We start from the raw sequence: 19,917 nt of genomic DNA, 5'->3' as shown, positions 1-19,917 counted from the left end.
CATGCCCAGCAGCCTCAAAAAGGAGTGAGGACATCGGTGCTCATCACTCGAGACCTCACAGGAGTGAGTTGTTTAATAAAACCAGAAATGAGCATCTCAAAGCCTGACTTGGAAAATAAGACTGACTTTACAGGGGTTTTGTGGGGATTTGAGCCAGCTCATGGTCTCCTTTGCACACAGTGGAGGGAGAACCTCGCAGTCAGTCCCTGTGTGACTGTCACAGCAGCCGAGAGCTGGGGCTGAGCCACGCGGCGCAGAGGGGCTGGGATAGCTCACAGCCCCAGCAGAGTCATCCCTACAGCAAACAATATTGGAAATTAAAGGTCACAGAATTGATAGTAAAGCTTAAGAAAACAGCAATTAGTCTGCTAGGAAGAAAAGCTAAATTACCGGTAGTAGGAATAGCGGGGGGGAGGGGAAGAGCGTTATTGATCTAAATATCAAGTTGGCAGATACGCAGAGTACGATCTAGAGGTTTTTTACACCTCTGGGCTTATTCAACCCCCACAATAAAAAATGCAGGCCTATAAAGATGGAATAAGAAGCAATCAATTAGGATGGCATTTGCTTGTTTCCGTGCTGCAGTTGGGCAAGCACATCACAATTAATGATTTATTAGGAGATTTTCATCTTTTTTTTTTTTTTCCTCCATTTTACACAGATTGCTGCAACCAGACCGCAGTTGTTTATTAATTTCCCTGCTTTTCAAGCATCTTTGTTAGATATCATGCAGGAAAGGTAAACCCTTGCCTGGGATGCCAGCAGGGGTTGGGTGGATGCCCTGAAGCGTGAGGAGCTGCAGGTTTTATTCAGGCTGGGTGCCTGCTCCCACAGCTTGCGTGGGCCCGTGGAGCTCCCTGAGTGCAGACTGGCAGCAGGAACTGGGGAGGGATGGGACTCCCCACCACCACATGCACTCACTCTCATTTCGGTTTCTCCCAGCCTAAGGGACCCAGAGAGAAGATTCAGCACTTTGCAGCAGCCATAGCTGTCAGGGGAAGGGCTCAGAGTCTAATAAGAGGACTGAAATGCCCTTATTCTTCTGTGTTAATCCATAGCTATAGGTCATGAAACACTATTTCTCCAGGCAATTCAGCCTTCATAAACCACTGCTGCCTGGAACAAATATTGTGTCATCATTAGCAAATCTTGGAGACAACAGAAAGATCTTTCCTGCAGACATTCATGCGAACAAGTCTCTGCCTTCACAGCTTTTTAGCAAAACCAGCCAGGGAAAAAAGTAAGAACGTTGGAAAAAAGGAGCTCCCTTTAGAAGGAAGCCTGAATAATTATCTTTGTGTTCATCTGTCTCAATCCCACACCTCCCTAGGAGTGGCTGCAGTAGCTAATTGGTTTTACTCAGATGTGCATGGCTTCACTGCCCAGACTCCAGATTTATTGCACAAAGTCAAGTCATGGTCTGAATTTATCATTTGTCCCCTACATCAACCCCTTTCTTCTCCAGAATTATATTTGTCTGTGTGTTTATGTGCTGTCAGGTCCAAATGAGATGAAAGACAAATTCTGGGATTAACCAATTTTAGTACCAGCCCAAAAATCAGAGTGAATTATTTCCTTTTCAGCAAGGCATGATTTCAGAGAGGCCAGCTCCAGAGGAGTGGGAGAAGGAGTTTTGCCAGCACAGGCTTTTATGGGAGGGGAAGAAAAAAAGACCCTACAGAATTTAAGGATTTAAGAACATGCCAGTTTCAGAAGGAATCCTTATCTGAGAAGGGAAGCAAAGTGTGTAACAATCAGCCATAGAAATCCTTGTGAATGGTCTTTAAAAAAGCACTCTGGAAATAAAGAACTTCAAATGCAACAGTTGAAAGTGAAGCTAAATGAAATACAGGGGAATATGAGTAAATGCTACAGGTATAGGTCAAGCACTGCTTTATCAATCTTGTGTTTACTCCAGCAGCTCCTCTGTTGCCCATTGTTTTACATTGTTTGAATAGATATGCTTCTCTTTATTTGAAAATCAATTGTAATCTTATGAAAGAGAACTTAGAGCAGAGGGAATGCTGGAAAGCGGCATAGTGAAAGATGTTCATTATCCTGAATTACTCCAGGGTGGGGAGGGAATGACATTAAAGAAGTGTGGGTAGCTTTGAGCTGCCATCCTTCCTTTAGCAGGTGTAATTTAATGTCATTACTTAATTTTATTAAAGGTAAAGACAATTGTGGACAATACACATTACAGCATTTACCTATAATAATGATAGTGGGGGAGTGTGAGAGGGAGGAAAGGCAGACTGCAGTTTGAATTCCCAGTAGCTGATGATCTGTAGCTGATGAAAATTATTCTTTTCTTCATGGCACATCTCTCCAAGATTTGCTTCTTACCCTGAATAGCTTTGGATGGCTCCTTTGATTCCAGTGAAGGTGCTCTGTTCTCGTCAGAAAAACATTTTGCTTTATAAGCGCAGTAGGCAATAGCCACTCTCAGTGCTGCTTAGGACTGATAATTTCCTAACTGGACCTAACAGAGGTCAACAACAAGTGGATGAACTCCTGGATTGCCCAGGATGTGCTGAGCATTGTGGTATTTACTCCAATGGAAAAGCTTTATAGGCTGCTGTGGTCTTCCTCCAGGCTTTATATTGGCATGTGCTTGTGTATTTATAATTGTTAACATAACCTCATATTTTAAAATGTGTAAGCTCTGTCATTGTGGGCTGAAAACAGATGTGATGGCTGTTGGAAGAGCTGCTGTAAAATCCATTATGTGGGACCTCCATGTAACCCAAATTCGTTGGCAGCCCCTGGGTTATGACCTGCTAAAGGTGTTCAGGGATCATATAGGACTGGCCCTCTTAAATGGGTTAAATACAGCTGATGGTTTGTTCTTGATGACATAATTCTATTTGGTTCTGCAGGGCATAAGCCTGGGAGTGACAGAAAAAATCTGTGGTCCTGGGTTGAAGATCCAAGATGGTTTCAGGGAGTGTTTAACTCCTTTGGAATTACAATATGATACCTTGTTGTCGGCAGTGCAGCCTAAAAGAGGCTGGGGGCTCATGAGCTTGTCACTGCTGCTGTGCCATACAACATTAATTTAATGTAATGGGCAATAACTAGTGTGGATTTAGGAAGAGATGATCCTGTTTAACTAATCTCCTTCAGTTCAGACAAGGGTGATAGTAGAGTGTACATATGACATAATCTAATGGATTTTTCAAGAGGCTTTTGATAAATTTCCATATATTTCCCTTGCTTAAGCTGTGTGCTGCAGAGACTACAAATTGGGCAAGAGAATGGGTAAAGAAAAAGTGAAATCAGGGGAAATAAAGAGCAAAGAAGAGCTGCAGCATGTAGTGGAATAAGAATTATCCTGCAGCTTCCCACTGTTCTTCCCCACCACTCGGCATGGCTGGAAAGAGATGCCATCTGCATTCACTAATGAAAACTTGTTTAGGACAGGTGCATAGCAGAAAAGAGGGCAAGATGCCATTCAGGATACCACTAAAGGGCAAATTTAAGTTTACATTAGCATAAGGCAGACTGAATATTTTTGCTGTCAGCGGTGGAATAATATATCCTAAATATAAGCATCCGTAATGGAGAGATGCCAAAGGATGGGGATGGGTTAGGAGGGGAAACGGACTCTTGTGCTAACAAAGGCGTGATTTATTATCATTTACACAACCTGGCATTTGTGCACACCAAAGGCCAGATTTTAGAAGTGCTCTGCTCCTGCAGTTTGGGGCCAGGATTTCAGTTGCAGACACCGAGCCAGCCGCTCCCGGCATTTCCCCAGTGTTTAATTTGCCATATGTCACTCAGAGTGTTGATTTGCGAGTGCTGCTAATAGGCAATGCTGAGACATGAGGACAGTTGAAAATTTGGGAATGTGTCTTACTGGCAGCTTTTGAGCCCCAAACACTGGAAGTATTCACAGGCCAGGATCCCTGATCAGCCATGTGATAAATCAGGGACTGGAAAGCAGAAAAGAATGCAGTTAATGTGTCAGGATGTGCCTGAATGGGACATGCTCCATGGAAATCAGTGCTAAGTGAGAGAATTAAGCACCAGGAAAGGCTGTGGCAAAATCACAAGAAACACTTCAAATAATGAGACAGACTCAAATCAAGGGCAAGAAAGAAATAAAATGAAGTGAAATCACTGAAGAAGCAATAAAATGGCATCACTGAAATCTGAGTGAGGCAAAATACCTTGGGATAAATGGAGATAGTCATCCTAAAAAATTTAGACATTTTATTCTGCCATTTTCCCATGCTGTTGACAATTAACTCTCTGGTTGATGTAACTGAGCAAGAATACCAGGAATGGTTTTTGTTGGTTTCCTTGGAGCATTTGCTGAATCTTGTGCAGCAGCCGTGTGATAGTGGGTTTGTTCTCCTTTGGGCTGAGAGGTGAAGTTAGGCTTTGGGAAAATACTCAAAGGAGAAAAATAGGAAAATCAGATTTAGAGAGAGATGTGTTGCTCATTACAAATAACTGCATGGTCCCGTTAATGGGACTGGTTTCCCAGTGGGCATGGTGATGGAAGGGAGAGGGGAGGGAGGTGTGAGGATGGACAGAAAGCTCCCACTGTGACCACTGCTGTCTTTCTTTTGCAGTATTCAGGAGAAGTGCCTGAGAACAGAGTGGAGGTTGTGGTGGCAAACCTGACAGTGATGGACCGGGACCAGCCCCACTCTCCCAACTGGAATGCCATCTACCGCATCATCAGCGGGGACCCCTCCGGCCACTTCACCATCCGGACAGACCCCATCACCAACGAGGGCATGGTCACCGTGGTGAAGGTAAGGGGGAGGCCAAAGCACACCATGTTTGTCACCCTTACAGCTGCAGGGATTGCCAGGAGCCTGCACTTCTTTCATGCCTTCTCTGCCTGGAAGTACTGGGATCTGTTGTTTCCCATCTCTCTCCATGTAGGAGTCCTGAATACTCTCACCTCCAGCGTATGGCACTGGTTCTGGGTTTCCCAGCTCAGCCCAGCACACCATGAGCTTTCAAAAAGCCTCACATGCTGAAGGGATTCCCAGCACCCGAGCCTGACCTCCACCTCCTGCATCTCTTTGGCTCTTTGAGCTCTGTAAGAGGGAACAGGCCTGGGCTGGGCAGCCCTGCCCTTCCTGAGCCAGAAAAGCCCCTGTTTGCTGTGAATCAAGGGCAGTGTTTCACTGCCTGGGTCAGTCAAGTGAGCCTCTGTGAAAGCAGGGAGTGCAGGAGAGATCTCAGGAGGAGTGAATTTTCAGAAGGAAAGGAAATCTTCCCTTTGACTGAGTTGTTTGGCAGGAAAACTGCAGGAGAAATTTTCCTTTTATAAGGAAATTAAGCGATATAAGGTATTAAGTGATAAACACACCGAGTGGGACAGATCCTCAATTCAGGACAGCTCCACTCAAGTGAAAGCCACCCTGCAGATTGGATCAGCCAAGGATCTTGTCTAAAGACTCCAAGAAATCAGACTGTAAATATCCACCATCCTGTCTTCCCTCCATGTGCTGGGAGAGCTGGAAGCCTCAAGATACCTGCAGCAAATATCAAATTGTGTTTCCTTCCTTGCCTCCAAAGAACTTGGCTTTATCTTCATTGGAGCATTCGCTTCCTTTTTCAGTTTTGAGGCCAGTGAGTGTTTCTGCAGTCATTACACACAGCCAGGACATCACTGGATCCCTTCAGCATTCCCCGAAGCTCTTCCCAGATAAGATGCCTGTGGATGCTCCCTCTGACTACAAAAAACAGCGAAGACATCACGCATAGGCTGTTGAGAAGTGTAGGAGCTGCACAACATACACCATGCACTGCACATGGGAAGGATTAATACCTGCTGGCGTGGATAAAGACAGCACCTTCTGATAAGTCTGGCCTTCCCTTACAAAAAGTTTTAATCAACAACATAGGTAGAAATACTAATGTTTGAAGAGCAGCATGATCCAAGAATAGCTCTGTGCTGAGCTCTGTTTCCATGTTATTAGCTAAACAAGTTGCAGTCATTCCTAATGTGCTCAGTTTGGGTCTTAGGAAAAATGGCATCAGTGAAATGCCAATGAGGTCACGCTGGCAGGAATGTGTGAGCCTGTCCTGTTCCCTGACCCTTGGGCTATGTGTGTGTGTCTGCAGATGCTGCTCTGCTGAAACTTCAAGGGAGACATCATCCTACCTGCCAGATGGTATTTCAGCAGGGTCCTCTTATTTATCACTTTTTACTGCTCTGTCATGATGGTTGACAGCCTTACCTGGTGCAACGTTATGAAACCTCTTCAAGCTTAGACATGTGTATATGGTTGCATATATGTGTGTAAGTACTGTATATTTTCTGCTTAAACAGAAAATATTCAATTAAGTAAAGTGCAAAAATTTAACTTCCACTGACATCAGCAGCCAGTCTGAAATCGAAATGCCAACGTTTTCACTGCAAGCAGGGAAGGACCTCTTGTTCTAAGTCTTGCAAAGTGTCAGGACTGTAGTTTAAAGGCACATCAAAGTGAACAACAGGGGATTTGCATGATCAACACTTCCGCACAAGGACTTGTGCATAATGAACCATCCCTTATTCACAACTTGCAGGCAAAAAGCAGGGCAGATTTGTCAAGACACCATTGATGCTGGTGTTGACTTTCCACTGCTGTGTAACCCACAGTGATCACAAAGCAGAGAACCACATGAAAATCCAATCTCATCGAGCTGAGCCCAGAGCTTGAAATTGCATTGGATGTCTTCAGTACATCACCTCACCTGATCCCCCTGGGCACCAGGGTTCCCTAGCCTTATCAGGCTGAGGGGCTTTTTGGTGTATTTGCAGCAAGGAGAATGAGTGAAATTGCTTGTGATTAAATTTTCATGGTGAAGAAGGGAAGACTCTTAGGATTCCACCGTCTTCTTTGAAATATGTCGTTCTCAGTTAATAAGTGAATATGCTTAAAGATTTGGGGGATGTACTCTCATCAGACTGGGTGGCCAGTCAGAGCTTGTTCTTTGTGGTGTGGGAGCAGTCTCTTGCTGGTTTGATCACTGATGTGGGTTGAAAACACAGGTAAAAAATTAAGTCAAGTAATGAACCATTTATTTACAGACCCTACATGGCTGGATTTTCACGTGGCTCTTCAAAGCCGCTTATACGTAACTCCTGCTGCAAGCAAAGGAGTCACAGCAACAGCACAGGGAGTGGGGCTCTGTGCAGAATCCCACCACTTCATCAGCATTTTAGGGGCCTGAAATGGAGGGCCAGAAATCCATCCAAACCCGATTTCCCTTTGGAGTTCAGATTATGCTCATGGGAACCATTTTGCAGCTGCCCTCAACAAAACCCCATCTGTAGCTCCAGTCTGATCACCAGAAGTACAACATTTCCCTTTTCTGTTCTTGCCTTTACAAACCATTTCCATAACTGTGCAAGACCCTAATCTTCAAAGAAAGCCTTGATCAAGGGGAGAGAGAAACTTCCCACTCAGATGAGACACCGCAGAGTCTGAAGACAATCTCCCAGAGCAGCAGTGGCTGCCCTGTGGCAGCCAGCTAAGTAAAATGTTATTATAAACTCTGCATGGATCAGAGCTGTGAATTTATAATGGAGATGCTGCTGAAGCTTCAGTTATTATTTGCATCAACTATAACACCAGGCAAATTTGTTCACTTCAGTTAAAAGTACCCCAAGAAAAGGAGGACACGTGGCAAGCCCTCGGCATCGCTCTGCTGCATCCAGGTCGGAGGTGCTCGTGAAGGAGGAGGATGTGCAGCATCTCCAGGGGGATATTTCCCAGCCAGATCAGACACCAAACATCCAGCAAGGAGTATCTGCAAAAGTGCTGCTTTTTAATTTCATGTCAAGTGCTTCTTGGACATAAAAGTGAAAAGTAGGCAACAGTCCCATGTGTCCTTGGCCCAAATGTAGCAGCTCTGTGGGCTTTTTCAGGAGCCTGCTGTCATAGAATGAAAGAATCATTTTGGTTGGAAAATACTTCTAGGATCATCAAGTCCAACTGTTAACCTTGCAATGCCAAGCCCACCATGTCCCTAGAACCACGTCAGATGACCAATATACAGCATTTTCAGTGAGATGCAGGGAGGTGGAAGGGCTGAGTGTGGTGTGAGGAACACAGAGTGCTCTGTGCACCGTTATCCTCAGAGGGAGGCAGCTCTAGGGAGCAGAGGTATGAATTGTTCTGGTATAAATTGCTTATTAAGGTGTGAAAGAAGTTCTGCCTTAGGGCTGGACAGTGTCTGGCTGCGAGGGGCTGCTGTCCCATGGGGTTCAATAGCCCAAACACTGCAGAGACAGCACAGGCTCTTGATTTTACCTTTTTTTTCCCAACAAAACTGTGTGAAATACAACTCAATGGACACAGGAGAGATGGGGGCAGATCAGCTCTGTCTTGCAGACTGAAGTGTGGTGGACACTGTATGGGGACACTGATGCCTCCTGGACAGCCTTTGGGGTGGCTGATCCTGGTCCAGCCCCGCTCCTTACACGATTTTTCTGCAGCCCTGGTTTTGTTGCTCCCAGAAGAAAGAGGAAGAAGCTGAGAGAATGGCCCTACATTTTGGGGGGAAAAAAAAACCCCACTGCTTTGGATCAGGCCACATCCTAGAAGAGTTGTGTGTGGTCAGTGTGTCCTGAGCATCAGCAGCAGGGAGTTTCCCACATCATTCCCCATGGAGCTGCTCAGCTCAGCCCCCAGCCGCCTCTGACCCCCTGTGGGGAGGGAGGTGCACAGTGCCTGCGAGCAGGTTAGCAAACAGACCAGCATGAATAAAAGAAAAAAGAAGAAAGTTGGGGGAATATAAATTTAAGGGGTGTGAAAAGAAATTGAGGAAATGCATTAGTCAAATTGTTTCAAGGCCTTGAATAGTGCTTAAATGGGAACTTTTACCATGCATTGGTTTTGAATGCAGCACAAGTCCGTGAGTCAGCACGGGTGGGTGTACTGGGAATCTTTATGCTTCCTTTTATTTATTAAATGTTGGCCCTGCCTGTCAGGAAGCCATTTAGCATCGGGAACATTTGCACTTCAATTGAGTAGAGATTCCGCTGTTTTACCTTTTGCCCCTGAAATTTGTTTCTCTCGTGTAGCCTCCTATGATTTGATTTCCCTCCTGACAATACTGGGTTTTAAACAGGACATGGCAGCCAGCTTTTGCTGCTGTAAATCCCTGCCCAAGTCGGTGTAGCTGTGGCGTTTTACACCTTGAGTGAGCGCTTTGCAGACTCAGCTCTGGAGAAGGTATTAGAGAGGATGGATACGCTTCTAAATTTATAAATCACGGCAAAGCAGTTTTTAACAAGCAGAGGTGTGATCCTGCATAACTCAAGCCTCTCTGGCAGATGATTAGTGACTTCCCTCATAATAATTAGTGGGATGGTTTAGAAATTATTATTATACTGGGCTCAGTCAGTCGTGCCAGCAGAGGCTTCTCACTCCGTCTGGCTCCTGAGACACATTGTCTTCATGAGTGTGTTGAGAAAAGATCTGTGGCCTCCCAGCAGCAAAACCCAGCTGTAAGAGCTGTAGGCAACCTCCAGAGACCACGAGGTGCCTTGCAGGAGGATGAGAGGTCCCACTGGAAGGACCACCTGCTTAACCTGACCAGGGATTTTTCCTGGCCGCTCCACCTTTACTTAGAAGCTCATTTAAGAGGGAAAATAAAGAGCCCTTCAGGCTCACGGGTCCACAGAGACCATCCTGGTTCCATAGTCAGCAGTTTTCAGTGCTAATAGCACTGCTAAGTGCCTGTCCCATCCCTCTTAACAGGCTCCACCTGTTGCATTAGAGCAGCCCTGGATGGGTTTGTTCATTTGATGCTCAGCTCTCACAGGCAGGTTGTCTTTTGGAAACCACTTAGCACTGGAGTGAAACACAGGGAAAATGCTCCCTGCTGTTTGCAGTTTTTCCTTTGTGGAATTTTTTTAACTATTTGCACTGGAAGGCCAAACCCTCCACTAGGCTGAAGTTGGTCTGGATTTACACCTTCAAAAGTACTGAGTTCAGGAGGAAACAAGATGAGGCAATGACTTTGATATCATCTGCCTTCTAATCTTGCAGTTTCCATCCAGAACGTAGAATTTATTCTCTGCTTGGCTCTATACTTGCCTGTTTGTTTGTTTGTTTTAGGCAGTCGATTACGAGATGAACAGAGCTTTCATGCTGACAGTGATGGTATCAAACCAAGCTCCCCTGGCCAGTGGCATCCAGATGTCCTTCCAGTCGACAGCAGGAGTCACCATTTCAGTCACAGATGTCAACGAAGCACCGTATTTCCCAACGAACCACAAGTTAATCAGGCTGGAGGAAGGGGTGCCAACGGGGACCGTCCTGACAACGTTTTCGGCGGTGGATCCCGATCGCTTCATGCAGCAGGCAGTAAGGTGGGACACCAGGCAGCCAAGGGGCTCCCCTACAGCTGAAAGCTAATTTCCAAACTGACTGGTGGGATATGAATGAAATGCTTGGCAGGGAGTGGCACCTGCAGTCGAGTGCTTGCACAGTGTCCTGCACGCCTGTAAACTCACAGTCCCCCTGCTCCAGGTAAGCCAGGCTCTGAGCAGCTGGGCTAAGGAGAGCAGACAGAGCTGGATCCCGTGTTACTGGCTTGCAGTGGGGCAGGTGACACCTTCAAATGAAGCAGGTTTCTGCATTGTTACAGGGGTCAGGGCTGCCTCGCCCAGCGTGCTCTGGCCTGTGTGGTTCGTGCACTTCATAAACACAGAGGTTTGGTAAAAGGCAGCGTTAGTATTTCTGTTTCATGGGGGGAAACTGAGGCACAGAAAGGGCTAGGCCTGGTTTTTCAAAGGGAATGGCTGGGATTTTTAATCATGCCTTGTGTTGCTTCCAGAGGATTTAGGTTCAACCTGGCTTAAAAGCACAGTGGAAGAGGAGCTGTCCGCTAGCTCAGAGCAAGGCTGGTGGGGTTACAAACAGCTGCTAGGCAGGCTTTTAAAGTGTCAGTAGTTCAGTATTGCCTGAGCAGTCAAACACCCACTCACAGGCCATTGGCACTTGGTCTGTATCTCACTAATGCTCCCCTTGCCTGCTAGTAGGCAAGTAGGTGCAATTTGTTCCAACCTTCCCTTTCTCTTCAGAGCAGCTGCCAAACATAAGCTCCTCCTTAGCTGCTTTCCCTGTGAATGGGATTCAGCTGGCAAAATGTTAACCTTGTAAAAGTGAGATTTTGATCCAAGCAGCTTAAGATGACTTTTAATTCATGCTGTGACCAAGAAGGTGTCACTCACTCTGTTTTGTCCCACCTGGGCAGACTGGGGACTGAATCCACAGTCCAGGATCCCAGCTCACACACCTTCCCACCAGGAAATAATTGACAGAAAAGTGTAGGTGAAAATGAGAGCCCTTGTGACACTTTCACGACTATTTCAGCTCCATCTGTGCAGACAGGAAATGCATTTCCTGCTCTTGGATGCTTCTACATCCACAGAAATTGGTTTCTTTTTTAAGAAAGTCTGTAAGGGCTAATAGCACTGCTAAGTCTGTGAGGGCTGCAGTGTTTTTGGCAAAACCTGAGTATACAACGTGACCACAGCTGAGACCACTTAAACTTGCATCAGTTGTGACATTTTGTGTCAGGAAGAGTTTGAAATATTTCACCTGGCACGGAGCTGTCTGGTCTAGAAAATGATCGTTTATTCACTGCCTCATCTTGTTGTCTTTAGACAGGTATTGGGACTTTGGAGGAAAGAGACCATTCTAACTAACAAGCTCATTTTTCTTATGTTCTTTTTGAAATATTGGCCTTTGAAGGGTCTTTATTTCCCTGATGTCTGTACCAAGGCTGGTTTTCAGAGGAGAGAACAACTCATTTCTGATTGAGTACTCCCTCTAACCTGGAGGGGGGTGATCTGTAATCCAAACGAGTGCCTGCTGTTCCTGTCATTGCACAGGGCACGTGTAGGGTCTTGTAAGGCTTCCTGTGAATATGAACAGCCAGTTACTTGAGTTGTTTCTTTCTAGGGCTTCCAGGACACACATTTTGTGCATCCACCAGCACTTAATTTCCAAACCCCAGTACAGTCTCTCTCCCTTTGCATCAGGACAGCCAATGCCCAGGTGTTGCAAGAAGCAGTGGGGTGTTTTTGGGGTCCTGCCTTTGTGAGATGTAAAAACAGGTATTTTAGTTTTTACTTCACAGTTGGCATTGGTGAGTTAGGAACAAAGATACCCAAAAGGCTAAGCCTACAGATCCATGATAAGCACTTTGCAGAGCTGATCCAGCTGCTAGAGCCTTGCATACAATTTTCAGTCTCTAAATAGTCTTTGATGAAACAGAGTTTTTACAAATAGAAGATGAGGAAGCAGGAGCATCTCCAGTAATGCACGGCTTGGCATGGCCAGTGTCACACCTCAAGTTATCCTCATTAGCCACAGACACATTCACAAAGCCAGCTTTAAGGCTGGATCCCTGGTCATTAAACAGACAAAGGGCAGGAGCCTCACAGCAGTGATATTGGAATGAAAACATCCCAAAGAGTCTAGCTCCATGAAATGTAATTCTGTCCTTTGGCAGCGGTTTGTGCCAGCTGTGTGTTGCTTTCCTCTTCACATGGATTGACGCAGCTCAAGTTTCCCTTTGAGTTTCTGCTTCAAACAGCCCAATTCTGGAAAGGGATATTCACCAGAAGCCAGTAGTGCTCTCACCTGTGTATCTAATGATAATCGTATCAAATTATCAGCAGGTCTGAGTTACCCATGAAATAAGCTCAGCTTCTGTTTGCTCATTTCAGCAATTTTTAGTCTGCCCGTTTATTAGCTTCCAGTCAGATAGTTATGGTCCATCTCAGTTCAAACAGTACAAAACTGAGAGGTAGAAATCAAAAGCAATGAATTAAATAAAAGCAAGAAAACAAGCAAGTGAGAAAGATGAACTGAACACACTGATCTGGAGAACACAGGAAAAGTTTGCCCAAAACAAACCATGTTCTCAGCTGGTTGCATGGGACATGAATAGACAACAGCTGTGAGTTGACTGAGTATTTGGGAGGGGACTCTGGTGGTGTGGTATTCCCAAACTGTTGTTTATTCGTGGTGGGCAGAAAACAGGGATAACCTTGGCTTTAAAAACCTGTTTGCAGAAGGGCAAAGTCAGGAGCAGGACAGAGCAGGAATCCATTCTCTAATTCAGGCATACGAATGCAGTGGTCATTGCAGACCCCATTTCTCCTCATCTGCAAGATGTCAGGAAATGTCCTCTCCTAGCAGCAGGAAACAGGCATGTAAGTGCCACTTAGTGGAAAGAAAAACCTTTAAAACTAAAGAAATTGAAAAATTGAATAATTGTAAAGGTCAAAAACCGGATACTCAATTAGCATTGTGTTTGTCAACAAAACCAGTTATCCAAAGGTCCTTTGAATCATGGGTCAGGAGTCCAGAAAAAAACGTATTTCAAGCAATATTAAGGATATGTCAGTGAAAAGACTGCCATGTATTTATTTCCTTTCTCTGTAGATACTCTAAGCTGTCAGATCCTGCAAACTGGCTGAACATTAATGCCACAAATGGTCAGATCACTACTGCTGCTGTCCTTGATCGAGAGTCAGACTACATTAAGAATAATGTCTACGAGGCCACATTCTTGGCGGCTGACAACGGTGAGCCCAGGCTTCACATTGTTCATGCTTCAATAAGACTCTAATGTGATGCATTAAGAGAAATGATGCCCTGACAGAGTTGTCAGTATAAGTTATCTTTTTCCCAGGTTTTTATGGTCAAAAATGTGAAAGTGGGATGGGAAATTGCTGGAGTAAATTAAATGTGCGCAGTATACGGAGAGCGTTATTAAGGGAAAGGGAGGACAAATGGAAAATTGATTTGGGGAGCTCAGTGTAGCGGTGTAGCCTGAACTTCAAAAAGTGTCAAAGGGATGTGCTCTCCAAGGGGTGCCAAGCACACCGGTCCTGGTAATCCTCCCAAAGGCACTGATCAGAGCATTCAGGAAGCCTTCCATCAGGAAACCAGAAATAATTTTATGGGATGTCAGGAGGGTATTAAAAATAAGTCAGTGGCTTTCATAAAGGTGTGGCTGTCACTGGAGCCAGGCTCTTCCTGGCCACTGCCTTCCTGAGATGCGCAGCCGTCATCCGATCATCTCAGTGCTGATGTGCTTATTACCAAAGCCACTGAGGCCACCCAGGTCTCTTGGAGAAGTCCTGTTGGCTCTTCTCTCCTCATTAAGGATCACTCAGTTCTTTTGGTCCAGTCAGCACTGAAAACTCCTGCACTGGCCTCACTCAAGGGTGAGCAGCCCAGTGCTGCTGCCCTGCTTTTCTCTTTCTAATCCTGGTTAGGAGGAGTTGATGAACTTTGCTAACCACACCCAAATGTGGCCATTCTGGTATTTCATTCCTCAATTCTTGCAGCTGGAAAAAGCTCAGGAGTTTCCCAGGACAAGGAGAAGGCCTTCCTCCCCCTCACCCACCCTCACCTCCAGGGTGCTGAGCACTCAAACCAGAGCCCTGCTTCAGCAGCACAATTAAGTCTGGGCTTGGCTGTGAGCACCTAAGTATATTGCTCATACTCTGCAGGTGCTTTCAGGGCAGTGTTTGTGTGATCCCTCAGGCTGGAGGTGCCATGGCCATTATGAGCAGATTCAGTGGTGCTTGCAGGGCTAATGAAAACTTCCTCCCTCTGGGGCTCCATGCATCACTTCAATCATTGCATCCCGAGTCACAGGGGCAAGGGAAACTCATGGAAGAGTTTCAGTGCTGAGGAGTTGTACCAAGAAGTGCATTTTACCCTTCCTTGTGCCTTGAATGGTAGGACTCACCCCACAGCCCCATCCTAAGCTTCCCCTCCATGAAGGCAGCCAGAACAGTGAAATTCAAAATATTCCCGAAAGGGTCTAGTGGTCTTCATCTGCAAAAGCCACAGGGCAGAACAGGTCAAATGAGTTGGCCAAGGCTGTTCACAGGTGCAGTGGTAGAGTTTGAACCCGCCAACCTAATCGTCACCATCTGACCTTGCAAATCCCAGGCACTTGGTGCCACATGATGTGGAGTTAACCCCTTTCCTTGGCTGTGATGCTGATGCTGCAGTGCATCAGTGCCTCCACATCCATCATTTCAGCAGCTCAGAAAGTGAGGGCCTAGATAAATCTCTTTATTCTGAAAAATTAATCTATCACCGGTATATTGCAGCCATCAAAATGCACATAAAGCAACACCTTATTTAAAATTCTGTCTAGAGTGCTTAGGATAACAGCTAAAGTTCCATCTAGGCTAATAGACTCTTACCACATTTCTCCCAAGTTCCAGGTTCTCCGGCATCACGTACTCATCAAAGAAAAGCTTTGGGTCAAGGGTTTTGGGGGGGATTTTTCTCTCTTTCTTGAAGAAGCAGCAGCATCTTCTTTCCTTGAAGTTCTTTTTGCTGCTCTCAGTACATGATAAAGGAGAAGTTTAGCCAAATACTCCTTGGACGTGCTCTCTTTCTCTCCCTGGGCTACAGTGCAGAGGTACTGTCTTTAAGAAGAGTCTTGGCTGCAGTGTAAGGAGGGCAAAAGGGGAATCCTAATCAACAGCGTAGTTTTAACCTGGTTTCCGAGGAGACAGTCCCTTGGATCACACAGGTGTGGAGCCTGGCAGTGTTTGAACCCCGCAGCCAGTTTCAGCCAATCTCCCAGGGAAGCTGAGAACTTAAATATATCATATTCCAACAGGTTTCAGGAAGCAGAGGGCTGAGCATGAAAACCTTGGCTTATGCCTTGCTGTGGGAATGCAGACACTGGCCCTGTGAAAAAGGCAGTGATAGAGAATGCAACAGTTACACGTACATGTGGAGGCTGTATATTCCTCTTCCTTTTGTCATTAGTATTTCAATCTTAATTTCAGGGATCAGACCAGCTTCTCCACTGGAGTCAGTGATACTATTGCAGTCCTCATCTCCTGAGGATAAAGTCCAAAGATCCTTCATCATACATCAGTACCTGCTTTATGTCCTTGCTCTCTCCGTATTAGACAGCTGAAATAATGTGAAATGTGCCATAGTTTGTAATATTTCACCATTTAAAGAATTGTTTACTGTTCATTTCTCCTGAAACTGCCCCAGAACTGCACTCAGGAGCACAAAGGAACAAAAAAAACAGGACTCGGAGCCCAACAATACTCAATGGCCCAACAAAAGTGCATTTGTGTGTGCAGCAATTGCAGGTTATGTCAGCCACGTGCCAGTTAGTGTCTCTCAGGACTGAGGGTTTGTGTTCAGTCTGTCTCAGAGGTTACAGTGGGAGCCTTGCTTTTATCCCAGAAGATATTCTGGGTAACGTGGATGCAGTAAAATCACTTTGCTTGGTCCCAAAAGTCAGTTTTCATGTTCAGCCCCAGTATCCTGGTGGGCTGTCTGCCACTCCAGAAGCTTTCAAGGCTGATCAAAAGACATTGTTTTAGAAGGAGACCTACCCCATGCTTCCAAGATGAAAGGATGAGAGTCCATGATTGAAGAGCTTGTGTGGAAACCATGAAAAAAGGATTTCCAGAGTTCCTTCAGAATTTTTGAGGCTCCCTTGAGAAATGGAGGAAGGAATGTAGGAAGGAAAGTCCGAGGAAGCAGAAGCCTGGTGGGGAAGTGGTTTGTGTAGTTTTGTATCTAGCACTGGGAGGAAGGGCCAGAACTGAAAATACAAACTTGAAAAAGAATTGCTGAAGCCATGCTGCCAGAGGAGAGAGGCAGGCAGAGGGCAGGCCAACACAGAGCTGCCAGATAAATGTGTGGGGAGAGAAATGAAAAGCACTGCACCCTTTCTGGGAAGGCTGTTCTCCCCTGCCAGGGCAGATACTACTTTGTGTAAGTGGTCATTAGTCAGACAAATGTGCCTCTCCATCAAGAAGGGGCTGGAGGACCAGGACTGCCATGCTGTGACATCCCTGCTGGTTGGGACAGATGTGGAGAGGATGGGGAACTGTGTATTGGGACGTAACACTGCTGCTGGGGGTTAGTGGCATCACCCAATGTGTCTGGTGATGGCTCATACCGTGGGCTTTGAGCAGGACCTCTCACCACTAAAGCTAGGGCTGGGTGTGGGACATAATGGAGAGGTGGGCTTTCTTTGAAGCAGAGTAATGGTCTCAAAGCTGAAAACTGGCCAGCAAGTGCTACAGTAAATGCTGACCCATGGGTTACACTATGTAGGTTTTTCTCCCCTCCAAGCCCTCTTTTTCCTCTTGTCAGCTCTCTTTCTAATGGTTTTTCTTCTTCCAAACAGCCATTACCAAGATTTGCAGGAGCAACTTGGCATCACCTGCTTGTAGTTTCAGGGTCTAGGGGCACTGCTGCAGGCTACAGATCTGCAGAACTCAACCTCCTGTTCTGCAGGAGCGAAAAACAGCAACATTAGGAGGCTTGGGGAAGTTTTAATAATACCACGTAAAGCAAGGGACCGTGAAAGTGCAGCATGTCCCTAATGAGGTCCAGGGAGGCAGGGTGAAAATCCTGGTTTATTGGGAATGGAAGGCAGAGAAGGGGCTGGTCCGTGGTGTTGCCAGTCCCTGGTGGCGGTCACAGGTCCGTGTCTCCCGTGCAGGAATTCCCCCCGCCAGCGGCACCGGCACGCTGCAGATCTACCTAATCGACATCAACGACAACGCTCCGGAGCTGCTGCCAAAGGAGGCGCAGATCTGCGAGAAGCCAAACCTGAATGTCATCAACATCACAGCCGCGGACGCTGACATCGATCCAAACGTGGGGCCCTTTGTCTTCGAGCTGCCAAGTGTGCCATCTGCGGTGAGGAAGAACTGGACCATCACACGGCTCAATGGTAAATGGGGCAGGCAATCCTGAGCACATTTGGGCTCTGGTTCACTAATGAGCCCACGTGCGGCTTCCAACTTCGAAACTTTCTCGCTTTTTTTATCTGATTTTTATTTTTTAAAGCACATTACGGCTGACATTATAGACAAGATAGTTAATCAGAAATGATTTGTATCAGACCTGCAGCATAACTCTAAGAGCCTTGGCACTTGGCTTTTTTTAATGCAGTTCATAATTATGAACAGTTATCAGTAGTGAACAGAGTATAAATCATCCATAATGGCCAAGGGGAAAAAAGCTATTATCAGTCTTCCTTATGTTCCTCCAGTGTAATTGTCATAAGCCACAATCAGGATCAATGTTCATTTCTCTGACCATAGTTGCATAAAGGCAGCCTTTTAATTTACCATGGAACCAGGAGGGCTAGGTAAGTGTGAAGATTACCAGTATGTGAAGGATTTTTATATTGCAGAGTGCAGCCACAAATGGCCCTAGTTGCTCTGCTTATTGGTAGTTTCAGCAGAGGATGGAAAATATTGTGGAACTGTGGGCTGATTTTGGCTTCAAAGCTGGTCCCTCTCACTGAGGTCTGGCAGAGGGTGCCAGACCAGGGGCAACAACTTGTGCCCTCACAGCTCCAGGCTCAATCCCAATGGGTTTACCTAGCTGTGCCTGTCATCAGTGGATTCCCAAAATCCTGAGGTGGGAGCGTGGGTGAGTGTAGAACCTGCCCAGTGGCCGGGGGCAGCCCAGCCTCAGGAAGCATTATCCATGTGTTCCTATTTGTGTTTGATGCCGTTTTGAACACGTACAACTGGATTTGCAAATGGCATCCAGGTAGGTTAGTGCAGCAGTGAGAACACACAGTATTTTGCAAAGCACGGGCTGGTTGTTGGCCAGACTGTTTGCCAGAGGTCTGAAGCTGTCCTGGCCAGGTGTGTTGTTGATAACCTCTTCTGCAGGGCTCAGAAGAGGGCTCTAGCAGAGAAACCCTGCACAAGTGCAGCTGCAAGGTTTTACCAGTGTCTTTCATCTGTCTGTCTGTCTGTCTGGGTGTGCAGGGGACTATGCCCAGCTCAGTTTGCGGATCATGTACCTGGAAGCAGGAGTGTACGATGTGCCCATCATTGTGACGGACTCAGGAAACCCCCCCTTGTACAACACCTCTGTCATCAAGGTGAAGGTGTGCCCGTGTGACGAGAACGGCGACTGCACCACCATCGGGGCCGTGGCTGCTGCGGGGCTGGGCACGGGGGCCATCATTGCCATCCTGATCTGCATCATTATCTTACTGAGTGAGTACCACAGGGCCTGCCCTAAAATCACACACTGCTTTGGGTTGGAAGGGACCTTAAAGCTCATCTCGTTCCAATCCTCCTGCCATGGGCAGGGACGCCTTCCACTATGCCAGGATGCTCCAAGGCTTGTGCTACCTGGCCTTGAACACTTGCAGGGATGGGGCAGCCATGGCTTCTCTGGACAACCTGTGCCACACCCTCACAGTAAAGAATTTCTTCCCAGTATCTGCTCTAAATCTATCCTCCTTCATGTTTCCCTGTTCCCTGTTGTCCTGTTTCTATAGCTGGCATTATTTACGCTCCATGCAGAGGGCAGATCCCTGAGCTTGGGCTGTGGGGGTGGTTCACACATCTGCATTCAAACCTCCTTCGCTGCAGCATCAGCAAAATGAGCTCTGCCTGCATCAGACCTGTCTTTCTAAGACTTCCAGTAGCTTTGCAAACATTATTACACCCGACAACAACTTGCAAGTAGTGAGTGTGATAGGATCCTCCATATTTTGCAGGAAAAGATTGAAGGCCCCTTCCAAATCCCTGTGTCAGGCTCTCCCATAGCTCTCATGTCCCTGGCTGGCTGTGGATATACTGGTTCCCAGTACCAGATACACTGGTTATTACGGTCTGGCTAGTCCCTTTCAGAGCCAGTGCATAACTGTGTTTTTCTGGTTGTTCCAAGGAAGAGAAGAATGGTAGTTATTCCCGTTGCTTTTTGAATGACCTCAGATTGGAGGATCATGGGGGATTATGAGTGTTTTTAGAGGAAGGATCCCCAATTTGTCAGGGACGCTGGAGGACTGGGGATACATCACAGGTAAAGACTGGCCATCCCTTCACTCAAGGCAAAACTATCCCTTTTGCCCAGGAATGCTGTCAGTCCCAAGCTTCCATGAGCATTACCA

The 19,917-nt window shown here is 46.3% G+C and overlaps 1 protein-coding gene across 1 annotated transcript in view; it reads left to right on the top strand.

Annotated features, from left to right (window-relative positions):
* The window catches only part of CDH4 (cadherin 4), a 423,679-nt gene that overhangs the window by 391,573 nt on the left and 12,189 nt on the right, over positions 1-19,917 (top strand). Inside the window, exons 9-13 of the mRNA XM_048321825.1 lie at positions 4,584-4,769; positions 10,083-10,336; positions 13,425-13,567; positions 17,494-17,727; positions 18,782-19,015. Of these exons, the coding sequence (XP_048177782.1) occupies positions 4,584-4,769; positions 10,083-10,336; positions 13,425-13,567; positions 17,494-17,727; positions 18,782-19,015 (1,051 nt within the window). The remainder of the gene's footprint in view (positions 1-4,583; positions 4,770-10,082; positions 10,337-13,424; positions 13,568-17,493; positions 17,728-18,781; positions 19,016-19,917) is intronic.

This window comes from Corvus hawaiiensis, chromosome 17, assembly GCF_020740725.1.
Source record: "Corvus hawaiiensis isolate bCorHaw1 chromosome 17, bCorHaw1.pri.cur, whole genome shotgun sequence".
Classification (NCBI taxonomy): domain Eukaryota; kingdom Metazoa; phylum Chordata; class Aves; order Passeriformes; family Corvidae; genus Corvus; species Corvus hawaiiensis.
This window is presented reverse-complemented; position numbering and strand designations above follow the sequence as displayed.